This window comes from Tauraco erythrolophus, chromosome 4, assembly GCF_009769465.1.
Source record: "Tauraco erythrolophus isolate bTauEry1 chromosome 4, bTauEry1.pri, whole genome shotgun sequence".
In the NCBI taxonomy this organism is placed as follows: domain Eukaryota; kingdom Metazoa; phylum Chordata; class Aves; order Musophagiformes; family Musophagidae; genus Tauraco; species Tauraco erythrolophus.
Window position 1 is genome coordinate 13,437,779 of NC_141468.1, and position 20,678 is coordinate 13,458,456.

The 20,678-nt window shown below is 43.4% G+C and overlaps 1 protein-coding gene across 5 annotated transcripts in view; it reads left to right on the forward strand.

The window, feature by feature from the left end:
* MAGI2 (membrane associated guanylate kinase, WW and PDZ domain containing 2) overlaps positions 1 to 20,678 on the forward strand; it is an 815,351-nt gene that overhangs the window by 237,170 nt on the left and 557,503 nt on the right. For all 5 annotated transcript variants that reach the window (XM_086609697.1, XM_086609698.1, XM_086609701.1 and 2 more), the window contains exon 2: positions 19,184 to 19,300. In XM_086609697.1, the coding sequence (XP_086465823.1) occupies positions 19,184 to 19,300 (117 nt within the window). The remainder of the gene's footprint in view (positions 1 to 19,183; positions 19,301 to 20,678) is intronic.

A 20,678-nucleotide genomic window follows, 5' to 3' on the forward strand; every position in this document is an offset into this window, starting at 1 on the left:
CATAGCTGCAGTAGAGACAGAAGAAGGCAGGCAGCTGTCTACTTTGCCTGGTCTCTCAACGGACCCTTCTGCTGTGGGGTTACTGAGGGTCGAAGAACAGCAGGTGCCAATTGCTAATACAACAGTGCACCGACGGCAATATCGTACCAACCGAGACTCTCTAATTCCTATCCATAAGTTGATTCGTCAACTGGAGAGTCAAGGAGTCATCACAAAGACCCGCTCCCCTTTTAACAGCCCTATATGGCCTGTGCGTAAGTCCAATGGCGAGTGGAGGCTGACGGTAGACTATCGTGGCTTGAATGAAGTTACACCACCATTGAGTGCTGCCGTGCCAGATATGCTGGAACTTCAGTATGAACTGGAGTCAAAGGCAGCCAGGTGGTACGCTACAATTGATATCGCTAATGCGTTTTTCTCAATTCCTTTGGCACCGGAATGCAGGCCACAGTTTGCTTTCACTTGGAGGGGCATCCAGTATACCTGGAATCGACTGCCCCAGGGGTGGAAACACAGCCCCACTATTTGCCATGGACTGATCCATACTACACTGGAACAGGGTGATGCCCCAGAACATCTGCAATACATTGATGACATCATTGTATGGGGCAACACAGCAGAAGAAGTTTTTGAGAAAGGTGAAAAGATAATCCAAATCCTTCTGAAAGCAGGCTTTGCCATAAAACAGAGTAAAGTCAAGGGACCTGCCCAGGAGATTCAGTTTTGGGAATAAAATGGCAAGATGGGCGTCGTCAGATTCCGATGGACGTGATTAATAAAATAACAGCTATGTCCCCACCAACCAACAAAAAGGAAGCACAAGCTTTCTTAGGCATTGTGGGTTTCTGGCGAATGCATATTCCTGACTACAGCCAGATTGTAAAACCCCTCTACCAAATAATCCGAAAGAGGAATAATTTTGAATGGGGCCCAGAGCAAAAACAAGCCTTTGAACAAATCAAACAAGAAATAGTCCATGCGGTAGCCCTGGGACCAGTCCGGACAGGACAAGATGTCAAAAACGTGCTCTACACCGCAGCCGGGGAGAATGGTCCCACCTGGAGTCTCTGGCAAAAAGCGCCAGGGGAGACGCGAGGTCGACCTCTTGGGTTTTGGAGTCGAGGATACAAAGGATCCGAAACCAACTATACTCCAACTGAAAAAGAGATACTGGCAGCATATGAAGGAGTCCGAGCTGCTTCTGAAGTGATTGGTACAGAAGCACAGTTGCTCCTGGCACCCCGATTGCCAGTGCTCGGCTGGATGTTCAAAGGGAGCGTCCCGTCTACACACCACGCAACTGATGCCACATGGAGCAAGTGGATCGCGCTGATCACACAAAGAGCTCGGATAGGAAACCTCAATCGCCCAGGAATTTTGGAAGTGATCACTAACTGGGCTGAAGGTAAAGACTTTGGAATGTCACCAGAGGAGGAGGAGGTGACACGTGCTGAGGAGGCTCCACCTTATAATGAACTATCAGACAATGAGAAGAAATACGCTCTGTTTACCGACGGGTCCTGTCGCCTTGTAGGAAAACATCGAAAATGGAAAGCTGCTGTATGGAGTCCTACTCGACAGGTCGCAGAAGCTACCCAAGGAGAAGGCGAATCAAGCCAGTTCGCAGAGGTGAAAGCCATCCAACTGGCTTTAGACATCGCTGAACGAGAAAAGTGGCCAATGCTCTATCTCTATACCGACTCTTGGATGGTAGCAAATGCCCTGTGGGGATGGCTACGGCAATGGAAGCAGAGCAGCTGGCAACGCAGAGGTAAACCCATCTGGGCTGCCCCGTTGTGGAAAGACATTGCTGCTCGAGTAGAGAAGCTGATTGTGAAAGTACGACATGTAGATGCCCATGTACCCAAGAGTCGGGCCACAGAAGAACATGAAAACAATCAACAGGTGGATCAGGCCGCCAAGATTAAAGTGGCTCAGGTGGATCTGGACTGGCAACATAAAGGTGAAAAATTTCTAGCTCGTTGGGCCCATGATGCCTCAGGCCATCAAGGAAGGGACGCCACATACAAATGGGCTCGTGATCGAGGGGTGGACCTAACTATGGACACCATTGCAGAGGTGATCCATGAATGTGAAACGTGTGCTGCAATCAAGCAAGCCAAGCGGTTGAAACCTCTTTGGTATGGAGGGCGTTGGTCGAAATATCAATATGGAGAGGCTTGGCAAATTGACTATGTCACACTTCCACAAACTCGCAGTGGCAAGCGTTATGTGCTTACAATGGTGGAAGCGACCACTGGATGGCTGGAAACCTATGCTGTGCCCCATGCCACCGCCCGGAACACGATCTTGGGCCTTGAAAAGCAAGTCTTGTGGCGGCATGGCACCCCAGAAAGAATTGAGTCGGACAACGGGACTCATTTCCGTAACAATCTTATAGACACCTGGGCCAAAGAGCATGGCATCGAGTGGGTATATCACATCCCTTATCATGCACCAGCTTCTGGGAAGATTGAACGATATAATGGATTGCTAAAAACCACACTGAAAGCAATGGGTGGTGGAACCTTCAAACATTGGGATACGCATTTAGCAAAAGCCACCTGGTTAGTTAACACTAGAGGATCTGCCAATCGAGCTGGTCCTGCGCAATCAGAACTTCTACGTACTGTAGAAGGAGACAAAGTCCCTGTAGTGCACATGAGGAATATACTCGGGAAGACAGTTTGGGTTATTCCTGCCTCGGGTAAAGGTAAACCCATTCGTGGGATTGCTTTTGCTCAGGGACCTGGGTGTACTTGGTGGGTGATGCAGAAGGACGGGGAAGTCCGATGTGTACCTCAAGGGGATTTGATGTTGGGTGAAAATAGATGATAAAATGAATTGAATTGTGTGATATTAATTGCTGAATAACCCTGTCCCTGCATACCATCATCACTATGGTTGTCACATTGTACTAATGTCATTATATTAAGAATCATCCAGGTTAATGAAGAATGAACTTCGTCAGAATCAGAACTGATTCCAAACAACCAGCAACTTCTTCAAGATCAACATCTTCAACCTGCAGACAGCGGCCGGATACACCAACTACGAGCTCCAGGCGCCACACGCAACAAAAACTACATGTCATCCGTTCTACCGACTGAGCGGATTCCACGTCATCTTTCCTGCCCTGAGAGACTGCTGTAACAGATGAAGACACATTTTGGAGGGATGACCCATGGCTAAGGGAATAGTATATATGTAAGGTTTGAGCATGACATGCATGGTATGGAATAAGGGGTGGATACTGTCCCAGTTTTAGCTGGGACAGAGTTTTTTTTTAACAGCCAGAAGAGCTCCCTGTTTTGGTTTCACTCAGAGGCTCACTCTGAGAAGAATGTTGATAGCAAGCTGATGTTTGTGGTTGGAAGTGAAACTCCAAGGACTTTTCAGTGTGCGGAGTACAGAAACACGGCAGGATAAGGGGGGAGCATAGCTGGGACAAGGGGGACACGATTCCCCTTGTCATTTGTGTGGAACTTAAGACTGAGGGCCAAACTGGCCAATTAGTATTCCATATCATGCAGCGTCATGCCCAGTATAAAAGCGAGGGTCAGCCAGGAAGAGGGGCTTTTGCGCTTTTGCTCTTTTTGCACTTTTGCTCTTTTGCGCTTGCTGCGCTGTTGCTCTGCTGTTTTTTTTTTTTTCTTTCTCTCTCTCTCTCTCTCTCTCTCCCTCTCTGCCCCTCTCTATTTCGGGGCCTCGCGTTCGTCCGGGATTTGCAGTTTTCGGGACGAGACGGGCTTCGCATACGAGGGGTGGTGAGCACCTACATTGTATTAAATCATCTGTATTAAATCACTCTTATCTCAACCCACGGGTTTCACGTTTATCCTTTAATTCTCTCCCTCATTCCTGGGGGTGGGGGAGGGGGAGTGACCGGCTGTGTGTGGGGCGGTTCAACATAACCCACGACATAAGGAAATGTATAATTCCTTACAATGTAGTGTTTGTCAAACACATCTGTAAAGGTAATTATTTCCCTTTTACTAGGTCTTGTAGCAACAATCACAGTCTTTTAAAGATCTCAGTCGCAATCATTAATGTTTGTGTGTAAGTTATCAGTCAAATCAGTGATATACTGGAGTCACCTACAAACAGGTGTTTCATAATTAGCTTTAGTGAATTTCAAAACTAGATTAAAAAGGTAGTTCATTTCCAGACAGGCTTTGTAGAAAACCAGCAGCAATATCGACTATCATTTTTTACTTCATTTATACACCCACTAACTAGAACACTGAACAAAACATAGGTATTCTGAAAGCAAAGTGCCCCAAACTGTCCTATTACATGAAGTACAGTGTGACTTTTTTTACCAAGCAGTTAAACCATGAACTCCAGTCAAGACCTGTGCTGAGTGGCCAATGCACTGAGGAGAATAAAACAAAGTATCTCTAAGTAGCAAAGCTACAAAATGGTTTTATTAGTTAAATAACATTGTTTTGAGGTTAACGTGGGAGTGCCTATCTCAAAGTGAGCGTAGGCAGGCACTGGAAGATGCTGCAGCTGGCTTCTCAATGGAAGGCTGTTTCTGTAGTCATGAGGATTGCAGATCTACCATTTTAATAAGAGCTGCAGTTCAGTAATCTGAGATAAGGTACAAAATGCAGATGTGTTTGGCTCAGCTGACTCTCCTGCTGACAGTCTCACCATATGATTACAAACCACATTTTTGCTTCTGGCACAGTGGACACTGAGGTCTCATATTTCAAACAGAGGCTTAAGGTTAACCACAAAACTAAGAAAATAAATCCAGGTCATGCTATGCCTTCGCATTATTCCAGTTTACCCCCAGGGTTGCTGGTCTCATCTTGTTGCTGTAGCAGTGTCCTGTTGATCACGTCCTATCTCAGAGTTCCCCAGTAAAAGCTTCCAGAAGGACAGGTGTGACACAGTGGTGAACTGAACCCAGGGTGTCCTTAGGCAGTGAGGATTCCTCCATTTCCAGCAACAGAGAAAGTGGAAACTTTCTCTACTCTGAAGATCAAAAAGCGTGTAAACCTCCTGGTCTGAGGAGAGCAGGTGAAATATATTGCCCTCAGAGATGAGGGAATTACGTATTTGTACACAGACATACATCCAAATATTGATGTAATATTGACGTAATTTAGTTTTAGGAAGTCCTGTAAGGAGCAGGGAGTTTGACTCAATGATCCTTATGGGTTCTTTCCAACTTGAGATACTCAGTGATTCTGTCATTCTGTATGAATGCTCAGGGACCTGTTGCGGAGAAAATTATTCATTGTCTGGTTAGATTTTTGGGGTTTTTTTTAGTATAGTCTGTATTCTGTATATAGTACCATCCCTATGCAATTTATCCTGTAAGCACTACACTCCTGTATTTTAAATCTTTGACTTTAAAATGTTAGGAGGGAGAAGTAAGAGGATATATCTAAGGATGTAAATGTAAGTGTGTGTGTGATAAATACAATATACATGTATATGACATATAATATAAAAGATCAATAAACAAAAAGATTAGTAGTATAATCAATACACAAAGAGAAATGGAAAGACTACAAAATAGTAGGCTATAAAAGAAGTGGCCATTTCCTCATCAATAAACTAAATCTCAAAATGTTTTTTGTCATATATGGCAGATACAAGAACTCCAAGGTTCCGTATTTTCAAAGCCTTTACTCTTGAAACTTGTTTAGATCTCCAGTAAAGGATTGTGAAATTGAATTTATGCGAGTGGCCTCAAGTATGAAAGAAATTCATTTTCTTCTTGAGGAGTCTAATTTTCTTGCATAATTCCCTCTTGGTTCTTCTTCACACTTTATCTTACCACATGTTCCACGGTGATGATAGCTCAACCCTGATAGTTTGAGGCTTTCCAGGTAAGTCTGATGGCAGACTTGACTGAAGGTAGTGGTGGAAGGCAGGCAGAAGTTCAAAGAAGATCCACAGAGTTTTATCTAGGGATAGAAAGGCTTTAAAAATAAAATGTCTAATCTTCAGCTGGTGGCTGGAATGTAATACATGCTTCTTAGAATTTACGAAAGTTTTATTGTACTGTTTTCAGACTAATGTTACAGTGATTACATGAAAACTTGAAGGAACTTCCAGGGTTGAATATGCCTAATATACGATGATTAGTGAAATGCTGACATTCATCTTTATACTTCTCTGAGAACTAGATAGGTTCATTGAGAATAATTTCCCTTAAATAATAGGCTTAGCTGCAGGCTGTATGTATTTTATAAGGATTCGTTATTAAAAATCAAGAGTTTTGAAACTACTTGAAATTTTCATATTGTCTAAGTTATTTTGGCTACTCTTGCCAATTAAAGAAACTATTAAAGCAAATCATCTCATACTGGTTCAGAAATGTTAAATGCATGAAATCTTTACTAATCAAATAATAAGATAAGACATACTTCATTTGGTTAAAACGTATTGTTTGTACTACAAACACTAGCAATTCTTATGAGTAATGGTAATCATCAATTCCTCTTTAATGAATGCTTTCTTAAGGGTATTTTTTTTTAGTTCATTACAATAAAATATCACTGGACTTGTGAAAAAAAAAAAGTCTGATGGATGTATTTTACCTCTTTTTTTTACACCATGGGTTAGGTGGAGCCTTCAGGAGAGGGGAACATTGCTCTTCTTCTGAGACAACCATCTGGGGAAAGAAACTGTCGCAGCTGGAAGGCTTCAGGTGGCTCCAAGTAGACCAATGCTCTAATGCGAAGGCTTCAGGCTTACTCTAAGGAAGGCCCACACTCCTCCAAGACTCAGGAGGAAATGCCTCACCCTTAGGAGTAAACGCCCTGCCTTAAATAGTCAGAAGTCACATGATTTGCTAGATGGGTCAAGGCTATTGGTCACTTGACCATCCATCTCCCAGAGTGATTGGCTGAATGCTACAGCACCTGTTTCAAGGTAACTTTCCCAGTGTAACGAGCTACAGGTGTTTCTTAGTTAGCCTGCATAGGGAAAGAACTTTCACAGGATGCTGCAGCAGCCAAAAGGTTTCTCCACAATTCCCCCTTTTTGTTTTAAGATTAGTTTAAATCAAGCAGGGAGATTTTTCAGCAATACCATGAGAGATACGTCTAGCAAACCAGTCATACATTTAGTTATTAATTCTAACATTCTGACTCCGACGGAGACTTGAAATTTAGTCTCTACTCGTGGAAGGAACAGGTTGATGGCCGATGTCATTATTTCCATTAGAAGGGTCATTTAATGGATGATCTCCATTCTGGCCATCGTTCGGATGTTGCCTGTTCTGTTTCTGATGTTGCAGGTCAGGGCGGACGCATCTTGCGGGTAGCCATCGTATCCCAGTATCTGTGGAAACGCAAGCATACCCACGACCCCAAGCAATAAGCTCATATGGGCCTTCCCACGTCTTAGTGAGTAGGTCCCGTATCCAGACTTTTGCTCGGGGCAGGTGCGTCTCGCCTGAAGACTGCAACGAAAGAAAGTGATTCAAAATAATGGGATTATTTGAATTTGATGGCACCGTAAGATGGTTAATTGTGTATAACGCTTTTTCTAGGCGACTCTGTGGGGTTTCTCCATGCATTCCCCCTTTTTGTTTTTCTAAAACACACTTCAAGGTGCCATGAGCGCGTTCAACAATGGCTTGGCCAGTAGGAGAATGCGGAATACCCAAGGTATGATTTACACCCCATAGTTGTAAAAACTGCCGCGTCTTCTGTGAGACGTAGGCCGGGCCATTATCGGTTTTCACAGAAAAAGGCACGCCCAAGACCGCGAAGGTGAGTTTCCAATGGGCAATGGCATCGCGACTTTTCTCCCCAGTATGAGCAGTTGCCCACATAGCTGAGGAGAAAGTGTCAATAGACACGTGCACATACTTAAACCTGCCAAATTCAGGAACATGCGTTACATCCGTCTGCCAAAGCTGCAGGGCCTTTAGGCCTCTGGGGTTTACCCCCGCTGGCAGAGGTGCCGCAAGTCCGTGGCAGTCAGCGCAAGCGCTGACAATGTCCCGAGCCTCAGTGGGCGTTAAGTGGAACTGTTTCTGCAGGGTATGTGCACTTTGATGGAAGAAATTATGCGATGCCTTGGCTTGTGCGATCTTATCGGGCTGAGGTGCTACCCATGCGGGGTTAGCTAGCATGTCAGCCCTGGCGTTGCCTTCCGTTATAAAGCCTGGCAAATTAGTATGACTATGGATATGCAGGATGTAATATGGGTGAACTCGATCTTGAATTGCACACCATAAGGTTTTTAACAGAGAAAACAGAGCCACATTATTCACTTCTTTCAGAAGTGAACAATCTAAGCGTTGCGTTATATCAGCCACATAAGCAGAATCGGTGACCAAATTCAAAGGTACCTGCGAGAACCGTTGAAAGGCCATGGCAACAGCCCTCAGTTCAACCAACTGGGCTGAGCCTGACTCATGGCCTTCCAGCACCTGCCACTCAGATTCCTCCTTCCAGGTAACAATAGCTTTCCCAGTTTTCCCAGACCCATCAGTGAAGACGGTGGGTCCTTGTACTGGCACTCGGCTATTTTTTGGCCGCAAGGTAAAGCTTGTCGATCTTGCCAATTGCAGCAATTTATGGCTAGGCAGATGATATGCAATTTGTCCTGAGAAATTTTCCAGCGCACTTTGGAGAGGAGCACTGTTAGTAAGGCTCCACTCAAAGTATTCCTGCTGTACTGGCAGAACAATTATTGCAGGATCTGCTGCCACCAATTGTAGACAGCGCTGACGGCATTTGATTATCAGACAAGCAATTAATTCAAATAACGTAGATGCTGTCTTTTTTGGTTGGTGCGGCAAAAAGACCCATTCCAGAATATGCAAGGGGTCAGACCACTGTTTGTTCCATTGGCCAATGATACCTGTTGGATGAGAATCTGGAGTGGTAATAAAAACGGTAATATCAATGGAGGGATCTATTCGGTAAACCTGACGAGCAGAAATGGCCTGTTGAACCTCCTCTAGTGCCCGTCGCGCTTCAGGAGTCAATTTTCGAGGTGAATTCAACTCAGGGTCCCCCTTTAAAATATTGAAGAGCGGCGCAAGTTGCGCCGTGGTTAGCCCTAGATAGGGACGTAACCAATTGATGACGCCCAACAGTTTCTGAGCGTCATTCAAGGTCTTAATAGAACTCGAGAATTGCACCTCTTGGTGTTGTATAGTTTGGTCCAAAATTTTGACTCCTAAATATCTCCAAGGAGGATGCTGTTGAACTTTCTCCAGGGCCACTTGCAATCCATAAGAATGCAGAGCAGCGAGTAGCCGAGGCTGTATCTTCAGCAGCTCGTCCTGGGTGGATGCTGCTACCAGGATATCATCCATGTAATGGTAGCAGTATGCTTCAGGGAACTGCTTATGGATTCCGGACAAAGCTTGAGCAACGTACCATTGACAGATAGTCGGGCTGTTCTTCATGCCCTGAGGTAGGACCTTCCATTGATATCTCTTTGCAGGTTCAGCGTTGTTAACCGCAGGTACAGTAAAGGCAAATTTTGGTTTGTCATTAGGATGTAAGGGGATCGTGAAAAAACAGTCCTTGAAATCAATGATCAAGATTTCCCACCCTGCTGGAATCATGGTGGGTGAGGGCATACCAGACTGCAATGCCCCCATGCTTTCCATTACTGCATTGATTTTTCGGAGATCTTGTAGCAATCTCCATTTTCCTGATTTCTTCTTAATTACGAAGACAGGCGTATTCCAGGGACTGGTAGAAGGTTCAAGGTGTCCCTGTTGTAATTGTTCCTTAACTAGTTGATGAAGGGCGACTAATTTTTCTTTTGGTAGGGGCCACTGGGGTTGCCAGATGGGTTTGTTTGCTAACCATCGCAAAGGCAACGTAGGATATTGTGCGCCCTTCAGTACAGTGGCCCTCATCAAAAATTTGTCCCGATACGTACTCCCCAGGCCGCCAAGACATCTCGCCCCCAGAGGCTGAGTGGAGCTGTAGTGACATAGGGCCGAATTGTAGCTGTTTGACCCTCTGCGTTCTTTACCACCACAGGTCGTTCGCTTCGATAACTCTGTGCGGTTCCTCCCAGTCCTGCAATGGCTGACCCCGCGGGGGCTAAAGGCCATGTAGGAGGCCATGCGGAGAAGGAGACGATTGTCACATCAGCCCCTGTGTCAATCAAACCTCGGAGCTGAATCCTGGACGGCTGGGCATCTGGCAATATTAAGGTGCAAGTCATCTGTGGCTTTTGGCTGGAGATATCCGCAGTCCAGTAAACTTGCGGAAGTCCTGTGGAACCAAAGCCACCACCTTCACGACTTTGTCGTTTTGCCTTAGGGACGCTTGATTTGAAGGGTACAAGTTGAGCGATCCGAGTCTTTTCCGGTATTGTGACAGGGGGGGTGGGTGTGGAAATCATCGCACAGATTTGTCCTGTGAAGTCAGCATCAATAACTCCTGGGTGAACAAAGATCCCTTGAATGGTGGTACTAGATCTTCCCACCAATAATGCACTTAGCCCATGTCCTAGAGGCCCAAATGCATCCAAGGGAACCTTATAGACCCGACAGGATTCTAAGACGACTGTTGTTGCGGTGCATACATCCACCCCGGCTGATCCCTGGGTGCTGGCTGAAAGCTGGCTGAGTAAGCCTGGGTTGGTATCATGCCCTGGGGAAACATTTCTGTCTGAGCGCACATCCCCATTGCGCTCCTGGGGAAGTTTCCCGAACGAGTCAGGGGTCGGCCATTAGCATGGTATAACGATTCACAATATCTTGCAGAATGGCCTGGCTTATCGCATCTTATGCAGCGAGCAGGTCTCCTGTTATCCTTGTTTCTTCTTTGTCTCGTCTGTCTTTGTCTATTGTCCCTCTTAGGTTGTCTTTTCGGTTCTGGGTCAGCATTTTTGGGTTGCATAGGCCGTAGAATTGTGGCCAGAGCAGACTTATAGCTTTCAGATTCTAGCTTAGAGCATGCTTCGATCATTTCTGTTAGTGTAGGCTCCCCTGGCATGGAATTTATGCTTTTTCTACATTCTTCATTGGCATTGTCTTTTGCCAGCTGCTTACATAGTAGTTGTCTCAGGTTTTCATCTTTGACCTGTTTTTCGAGGGCTGCAGCAACTTTCTCTACGAAAGATAAAAAGTGTTCTTTCTGCCCCTGATAAATCTTCACGTACCGTGTTTTTGGGGCAGCCATATCTATGCCCTTTAATAGAGCTCCCACGCCGATCTTTTGGGCTTGCTCAAGAACTTGGGGGTGCCATGTAGCTTGAAAATCGGGGTCAGCGAAAGCATTGGCTCCCAGTAGAGCATCTGCTGGAGCTCCATATCTGAGGTCAGTTGGGGGTAATTGCATGTTTCCGGCTGCAGCTCTCTCAGCCATTCTTCTCCAATTGGCCTCGAAGACCGTATATTGTACTGGTTGAAATAATACCTGACCTAGATGTTTAATGTCGAATGGGGAGAGTAGGTCAGTATTTAATATCCTGATGATCTGCATGACCTGAGGAGAATCTAACCCGTATTGTGCTACCTTGGTTTGCAGGTCTTGGACTACCTTCCAGGCGATGGTTTCGTGTTTGTCAATTTGACCTGAGTTGAGAAGCGCCTTTTGTACTGGAAAGGCTTGGATCAGATCCTCTGTTCGTTCATTACTTCCCTGAACAATCTGCTCAGACCCCTTTTCAGGCAACCCAACTTTTTCTATTAGATCCCAGTCGCCAGCTTCCAGAGCCCGCCTCTTGACTTCTTCCGAGAACCGTTTTGAATTTTTTGGACGCACAGTCACCTTGCATTCGGGAAGCATCCAGGGACGGTTGTGGGCTGGCCATGTTTGTTGTTGTCTGACTGTCGCCACGGCTTCCTGCAGTGATGAAACATTATCAGGCAGGGGTGTGTCCAATGGCTTCTGACAGGATGCAGACGCTGGGCCAACGGGTCGTGTAAAGGCGGAGGCTGTGGCCAGTTGTGGAACAGTCCATGGAGATGCAGTCTGGGTTGCAGAAACTTGTGTCGGCACCACTGTCTGTGAAGGTGCCACTGCTGTTGTCAGTGGCATACTTGGCGCCACTTCCGGGGTCGTTGCTGGGCCGGTTGGCACGGCCAGCCCAGGTTGTCCCGGTACAGATTCGGCAGCAGTAACCTGCCGCAACATTTCCATCAATGCCGTTAGTTGTTGCGACATTCCTTGCAAGCCTGCCATAACCTGCTGTATTATGAAATGCGTTGTTCAGGGTTGCTCCATTTGTGCCCGTGGCAGATAGCCGGGCGCTATGGGTGATGCTGCAGGACATGAAGTTGCGGTAAACCAGGGTGCCATGCCCGGGAACTGTCCTTGTGGTGCCTGGTCTGGTTGAGGGGTCAATGGCGGAGCAGTAGGAAGAACATGTTCTGCTGTAATGGCTGAAGTAGCCGGTTGAGATGCAGAAGAAGGGGAGGCTGTTGGGGCAAAGGGTGGGGGACGCTCCGATGCTTTGTCTTGTCCGGAGGAGTATTCCCGCAAAAAATCACAAGGAGGACACTTGGGTTGGACATAATCTCGCAGGGAGGGGTAAAGCTTCTGTGCAGTCCCCACAACTTTCTCCATATCTGAGGACAGCGGGGGCACAACTGGTGCACTACCTGTGGTCAGTCCCCTTTCAGATAATTCATCGTCCCCTTCAGAAACTTCACTTGTGGATTCATCAGAATCTGGCAATACTTTTTCCTTCCTTTCTACCGTCCATGTCTGCATTACATCATATACAGTTCCCCAAATACGTAGCAGACCAGTCAGGTTCTTTCATCCAAATACTGTTTCATAGATTAGCTTATCCCCTAGCTGCTTCCACGCTTCTGAGCTAAAGGGGGTGTTGAGGTCGGTCAGGCATTCATGCTCTGCCGCCCAATCTAACAGCTCACAGAGAGCTTCATCACTTATTTTGGCACCTGCGATTGTCATTGCAGGTTTGAGAATGGAGAACATCATGCTTTCTTTTGTGGAGCTTTGTCCCATCATTCTAATTTGCAGTTCGTCCCTTGGAGCCCTGTGTACGGAAGCACGTACCTTCAGATCTTAGTTGTGGCTGGATCACGTCGGGGTCACCAGTTGTCGCAGCTGGAAGGCTTCAGGTGGCTCCAAGTAGACCAATGCTCTAATGCAAAGGCTTCAGGCTTACTCTAAGGAAGGCCCACACTCCTCCAAGACTCAGGAGGAAATGCCTCACCCTTAGGAGTAAACACCCTGCCTTAAATAGTCAGGAGTCACATGATTTGCTAGATGGGTCAAGGCTATTGGTCACTTGACCATCCATCTCCCAGAGTGATTGGCTGAATGCTACCGCACCTGTTTCAAGGTAACTTTCCCAGTGTAACGAGCTACAGGTGTTTCTTAGTTAGCCTGCATAGGGAAAGAACTTTCACAGGATGCTGCAGCAGCCAAAAGGTTTCTCCACAAGAAACTTTGAGAGAAGCGGGGATGTGGCAGTTCGTTTTTTTTTATGTTCAAAATCTTTTCAGATACCTTAAGGAGCTCACAGTGGGAAGCGTGCATTGGCAGGAAGGTTTAGGAGCCCTGGGTAGTTCCAGCCCCTCTCTGCTGCTTAAACTTGCGTTGCTGATTTTTGTGCACACACCAGCCTAGAGCTGTGTGGGTCTGCAGAACAGGACTGGAGGAGGGGAATTATAGGTTACCTCAGCATAGGTTGTATAAGTTGGAATGAAAAAGTCATCATTCTGGCAGCCCAGAAAGCCAATCATATTCTGGGCTGTATCAAAAGAAGTGTGGCCAGCAGGTCGAGGGAGGGGATTCTGCCCCTCTACTCTGCTCTTGTGAGACCCCACCTGGAATACTGCGTTCAGCTCTGGAGTCCCCAACACAAGAAGGACATGGAGCTGCTGGAGCAAGTCCAGAGGAGGGCCACAAAGATGATCCGAGGGCTGGAGCACCTCTCCTGTGAAGACAGGCTGAGAGAGTTGGGGCTGTTCAGCCTGGAGAAGAGAAGGCTCCGGAGTGATCTTATTGCATCTTTCCAGTACTTAAAGGGAGCCTACAGGAAAGCTGGAGAGGGACTTTTTATAAGGGTGTGTAGTGATAGGACAAGGGGCAATGGATTTAAACTGAAAGAGGACAGATTTAGATTAGATATAAGGTAGAAATTTTTCACTCAGATGGTGGTGAGGCACTGGCACATGTTGCCCAGAGAAGTTGTGGATGCCCCATGCCTGGAAGTGTTCCAAGACCAGGTTGGATGAGGCTTTGGGCAACCTGGTGTAGTGGAGGGTTTCCCTGCCCATGGCAGGGGGAGTGGAACTAATATGATAATTTCAAGTGTTCTGAATTCTTACTGGACCATTTAAAAAATATTCAGAAATGAGCAATTAAACCACGTACACAGCTTTTTATTTATGATGGCTATGATTTTATTGATATTGCCCGGAGTCACAAAAAAAATTCTTGCAGCCACTTTCATGGGCAAAAGACTTTTTTGTCTCATCAGTAGGGAAAAGGGCAAAAGACTTTTTTGTCTCATCAGTAGGGAAAAGAACTAGTAAATCAGATATTCCTGATATCTTGTTTAAAGAATTCAGGCCATCATTCAGGCTACTGATTGAAAGGTCAGTTAGATCATCCGTGAATGATGAAAGATAAGTTAGTCTGGCATGTACCAAACTACATGTCTTCTACAGAAGAGGTGCAGAAGAAACTTGAGCTATTTTTAGATGTCCATGGAAGCATAAATATAAAGTTCCAGGTAGCACCTGAGTAAGTATTTGGGTGAGATAGCCCTACTGAAGCTGGTGAAAGCCTGTTCAGCCAAGGCATTTGACTTTGCCAAATGTGTGTCTTACATTTACAAGCGAGAGCTTGTTGAAAACAAGAGGAGACACAGATTGGTGCAAGTAGGGCAGTAGAAGAGGGAAGGTAGTTTATGCTAAAAGCTTATGAGCTTGTCTGCTTTCACAGGGTACAGATCCTAAGATATTTCCTTATTTTCCTCAGACATAGGTCATGTACAGATGTAAATCTAGATGTAAGAGTCTCACTTGCACATAGGTTTTTCTAACCAGGAGTATTTATAGAAGCCAGGGAAACTGAGATCTTTTAAATTTTAATTTCAGCAAATGAAATCATTAAGGCAGATTATTCTTGGCTGAGATGCAATTAATTATATTGTTGAAAAAAACAAACAATTTAGTGCACCAGGTTTTGGGAAGTCAATCCACTGAAAGATTATAATATGAGAAAATACCAATGGGCAAATACTCAAAAATGTTTGTTGAGAAGTTATAACCATAAAAATTGTGTTAATGGTAAGAAATAAATTTTTTAGAGCTAACATTGTGGGAACAACAAAAGGGATGATTGTGTTTACAAGTAGTCCTTCACTGAAAAATAAAATACAAGAGTAGACTCCAGCTGCAGCATCGGTGGGTTACCAAGTAGGAAGTTACAAAAACACAGTCAGAATATTTAGGGTTAGAGAAAATGACAAATCTTTATCCCTGTCATTTTCTCGGAAATGGCAATTATCTTCTTCAGTTTTGAATCTTTTAATGAGCTACAAACTAATCAATACACTTTCATATGTGTGTTTTTTATTGTCTTTTCTGATTGGGCTTTGCTACTCGATTTTGAGAAGGGAAAGAAAATTAACAAATATATTAAAACACTAAAAAGATATACTTTGCTCATTAAATTCATAAGTAAAACATGCAAACAGAGCGTTTTTGTAGTTCAGTCAACTGTATCTAATTTTATAATCTGTGGAATCAAATTCAGTCATGGTTATGAGTTTGCCATCATGATTGGTAGCTGTACCTAAACCAGACATACGTTATGCAAGAGATCATTACTGGAAGTATTTAGTTCACGTCCTGTATTTCCCAGCTAGCAATGCAATGAGATTCATTGGAGTGAAATGAAACTGAAACAGAGTATAGGCCTCAAGCCAGGAAAAGAAAAAAAAAAAGCCCTGCATGGCTGCAAGCCAGTGCATGCTCCGTCACGCAGTTGCCAGCCTCCTCCTGTGGCAGCGGCCAAAGAACATTTTTAATGATGGTCTCTGGGTTGGGTTTCTAAAGCTTGTGCTGTATAACAACCCCGACACACTACAGCTCTCCCTTTCGCTGCCATGCACGCTGAGCTGGATGTGGCCTTCAGGAGCTCCTTCTCTCCAAGCTCCTCCTCGTGAGCTGCTGTGCAGGTGCCGCGGGGCCGGTGGCTCGGTGCGACAGGCAGCGGTGGCCCCCGAGCATCGTTCTGAACTGCTCCGCTGTGGGCTGGCTGGGAATAATAGAAAACTATGGAAAGCTGGATTTTATAGAAACCGAGTCAATGCTGGGTACTGGGCACATCTAACTGGGTTGAATGGGACCATTATATAGTGGAGTATTGTTCTTGCCCATAAAAACAGTTTTTGTCTGATTGTGTCTCTTTCTGTGAGCTTATTGACAATGTTACTAAGGTGTTTTTTTCCTCCAAAGTAAACCAAATGATAATATTTTCTGTTTCTTATTTCAGCCTTTTGGAGGATGTAGTCCTAGTATCATCACTAGGATGATATTATCACTCATATTATTCTTGATTTATATAGACTGTGATACAAGATCTAACTCACTGTTGCTAATTCAAGGCTGTTTTACATTCTTGCAGATCACTATAATTTCTCGCAAAAAGTCTTGTAGCCCCATACAAACACATTCAAGGTTTTGTTCTGCTTGTACTTTCAAAGGATCAGGCTGGTCAAAAGCTCAGGTGTTATAAATACCTGGAAAGCACATCTAGAGTGAAGTAAGCTTTTGACAAGCATCAGGGAAAACAGCAAACCTTTTCAGAGAAAAAAAGCAAAAGAATGACAATTGGAAGCATGAATTAAAAGTATTGCATCTGCTCTTCAGGACTATCAAACTATTTTACTTTTTACACTTTCCAGGATGCATAATTCATTGTTATATCAGATTAAAGAAAAAAAAAAGTAGTTTATGCCCAAAGAATTGAAAAACGTCAGTTAGGTCAGAAAGCAGAATGACTTTCAAAGAAGGAAATTTGTCAACTGTACATGTGCTGTCAGTAGTTCATCTAACTGCTCTTTGAAATAGACTTTGATAATGTTACAGTGAATACTCAGATATTAAGAAAAAATTCCTGTTTCCCATGTGCTTGGAAGCTGTTAAGTTTTTTTTCCTCTGTACCATGTACAGGTATTTTTTCTGTTTCCAACTTTTGCTTTTGAATCTGAATGTAACAAGTACAAGGCTGTAGGTATCTCCTCTTGTAAATATACATTTTTATACTCCAGTTTGGAATATGAAATTTGCCAAAAATATCAGGTGACTTTTTGTATGAAGCGCTTAGGAGGTTTTAGTGCCTTCGTTAACACCCAGTGAAGTAAATGGCTGTGCTTGAAGCAAAAGGCTGTAAATAAAAAACACATTTTAAGGGTCAGAAATCCAAGAAGGTTCCTAAACTTACTTATGTCATAAGTTGAATGATTCAGGTTTATGTCAGTGGGCAGGCTACAGCTGTTGTTCTCGAGTTGGCATTTTCTCAGGCTGCCAGAAAGCATCTGCATCACTGGGCATGTTCTATATATTAGAGCAAGAAGAGCAAGAGCTGCGGGACCTTTACTCTCTGCAGCTGATCAGAAAGGACAGCTGACTGATCAGGAGCAGAGCATCTCTTTCTCTGCAGACTCCTCTATCCCTCACCTCCTCTGAAATCTTGTAAGAAATTAGCAGGAGTGAGGATCATCTGCTCTGCAATCAGAGCCCATTGCTAGAAATAGGGTTAGTGGTACCAAAGTAGTAGAGTCAGTGGCTCAGCTGGGATCCTGGAAGAACAGAGGTCTGTATGGAAGTTCTCAGCCTCTGGGAGCTGGGCACACAGGTACTTCTTTCTGTCTGTTATGAGTTTGGGCTTTTTTTTTTCTGTGTTCTTTTGATTATGAAAGTCTGGTGGTTTTTTGCCTTTAGCTAAAGATGAGAGAAATTATTTATAAGCTTTTTATAAACCTGGAACAAAAGGTTTTGAATTTATTGACAAAGAGCAGCAATAATAAGATTATGGACTTGTAATTGGCAGATAAATAGGAATAGCTGTAAGGAGCAATATATTTTAATTTATAGCCATTTGTGCCCTGCAGTGATGTTCAAATAATTAGGTAGGAGTGTTATTTGTTTCTTTTTATAGGGAAATCTTTATATAGTCCAAGTAAATAAGACTTTTGGCAGAGGGTTCAATAGCAAATGCCATTTGAAAAAATGTTTTAAGGTTGAATGTATGAAGCAACAAGTTAGGGATCTATCCGCTTGCAACTTTTATCTTGGGAATATATATCGGAACTCAGTGTAGTAATGATTTTCTATATTTTTCTTATGTCAGAATTTCAGAGAAGGATGAGATGCAGTTATTTATAGACTTTTTTCTATAATTACAAACATCATCTGTACTCCAGGTTAAAAGAAATGGAGAAGGACTATGTCTGGAAATGTTTATTAATCAAGTTAGGTTAAATTCATAGGTGTTCATAGTGGAACATGATACAGCAGTCAGTGGCTAAGCAATATTTCCAGTTGTTTTGTCCTAAAGTTATAATAAAAGTGGCAAATACAGGTTTTTTTAACTCCTTTTTTTTCCATGTCTGCAGTGTTATGCTGAGATGTTATACTACTAATGACGCTTTTCAGTGGTGGAAATAAAATATGTAACCTCATTTGCTGTAGTATCTTTTTCAGATGTGAGTGCTAGTAGAAATAAATGATACGAAAGATTATATATTTATATGATCATTAAGTACAACTGCATTTTAATCTGGTTACACTTGGACCCAAAACACAGAACATGACAGACACATTTTGAACCAAGAATTTTTGGTTTAATAAGCAGATGGAAAATTGGTACAAGGTCACAGGGAACATAATGCCTAATAAGGTGTTATTTAGATATATATGTAGGTAGTTACATAACAACAATATGTTCCAGTTTTGTGCAGGAAAAAATGGGCATCTCTATTCTAATCCTATATATGTTTTCTGAACTGTGCAGACTTAGACAGTTAGTTGTCATTAACTGTTTTTAACCTTTACAGTTATCAATACTAAATAGTCTTCTACCAACTGCATGCCTAAACCAGAAAGCTCTTTGTGCTTCCATCATCCATCATGACAGAAACATGAAGGAAAACAAGCCACTGAGCCTTTACAAGTGATTCATTGCTTCCGTCAAAGCAATATATTTTTAAATCATGCTTTCATTTGTCTTTTTTTTGACAGGAGGCATTGTTGATAAGGACCTTCGTCACTACCTCAATTTACGGTTCCAGAAAGGTTCGGTGGACCATGAGCTCCAGCAGATCATAAGAGACAATCTCTACCTCCGCACAGTGCCATGTGAGTAGAGTGGAGATGAACAAGTCTGTTTTTTTAGTGGGAACAGATTGTCTGAATTAATGCTGCTGAGGCCGTTTGCAAGACGTGCAGAGGTGGACTGTAGATGAAGCAGTCTTCCTGTAAATAGATTTGTGGCTTGGTTCATGTCTTCCACATTACTTACTGAGAAAGTGAACTGTCTAATGCTGAATTAATTTCTGAAACTGCATGGTGTTTTTGAAGTTGTAGCTCTCATAAACCTTGGCTCTAGAATAATAGCCTTTTCCTTCCGCAGTTTTAGAAAGTACAAATTTAAAGAAAAAAGCAGTTTTCTGGGCTGATTAAATTGATGTCCAACAGAGAGAGTTTTATCTGCCTCATATTTCACAGTATTATACTTTACATACTGTTACCATGGGGTTTAGAATGCAATACAAAACAGAGGAAACATATAACCTACAAAATTTAGTTGTTTAGGTGTGGTAGGCATGGCAATGAAACTTCTTATCTTGCATATGTGTGCTTTTGTTGTTGCGTAAGTCAATGGTATCTATATCTGAAATATTCTGAAACCTCTAAAGTAATTTTGTAGCTATTGACATTATTCACATATTTCTGCAGTAGACGTGAAATTAAGCAGAGTAACATGAGCCGTGTCCGACTGTCAGTACCATGCCTTTCAGACCAGATCTACTTGGCTGACAGACAATATATCATTTTAAATAGACTCAAGTTCCATTATTCTTACCTCATAAAATAATGGCTTAAGAGACAAAAAAAAATAGAGCTGCTGGTTTTGGCAAAAAAAAAAAGTGCACCTTTGAAGTTGCAGGTTTGACACTGGAATGATAGGCAGAGGAAAGTGTATTAAGTGACTGTGCTATTAATGTGGTGAGGAGCGGACACTCTTTCAAAGCAATGTTGTTTGGAATGCCACTGTACTTTTTTTCTTTCATTACATTAAAGAACAGAGCTCTGAAAAACGCCACCAAAAAGAGGCGCTCAAACATTTCCCTTTCCTTTCAGAAGCTGAAGATAAATAGATATAAAGTCTTCATTTCAGGAGTATCCTTGGTTAGAAACGAAGGTGGAGAAAAACATGAAAAAAATATTACCTGTATGCAGAAAATAAAAACCATTACATTTATGTGAGATTTATGATGAATTAAGTTTGTCTGAAGGTGCGGACAAACATCACAGCTGAAGTGCAAATGCAAGTGCAAAGATGTTCTGAGATTAAATCCCACTTCTTAGTACGTCTGGGGGATCATTAGCATTGGAATATACTTATTACAGCCCCAACACGTGCTTGTTAATGACAGAGATCCAGATTAAAAAGAAAGAAAGCCCAACAATATTGCAACTACTGCACACATGTAGCAGATACTGTCTGTTGGCA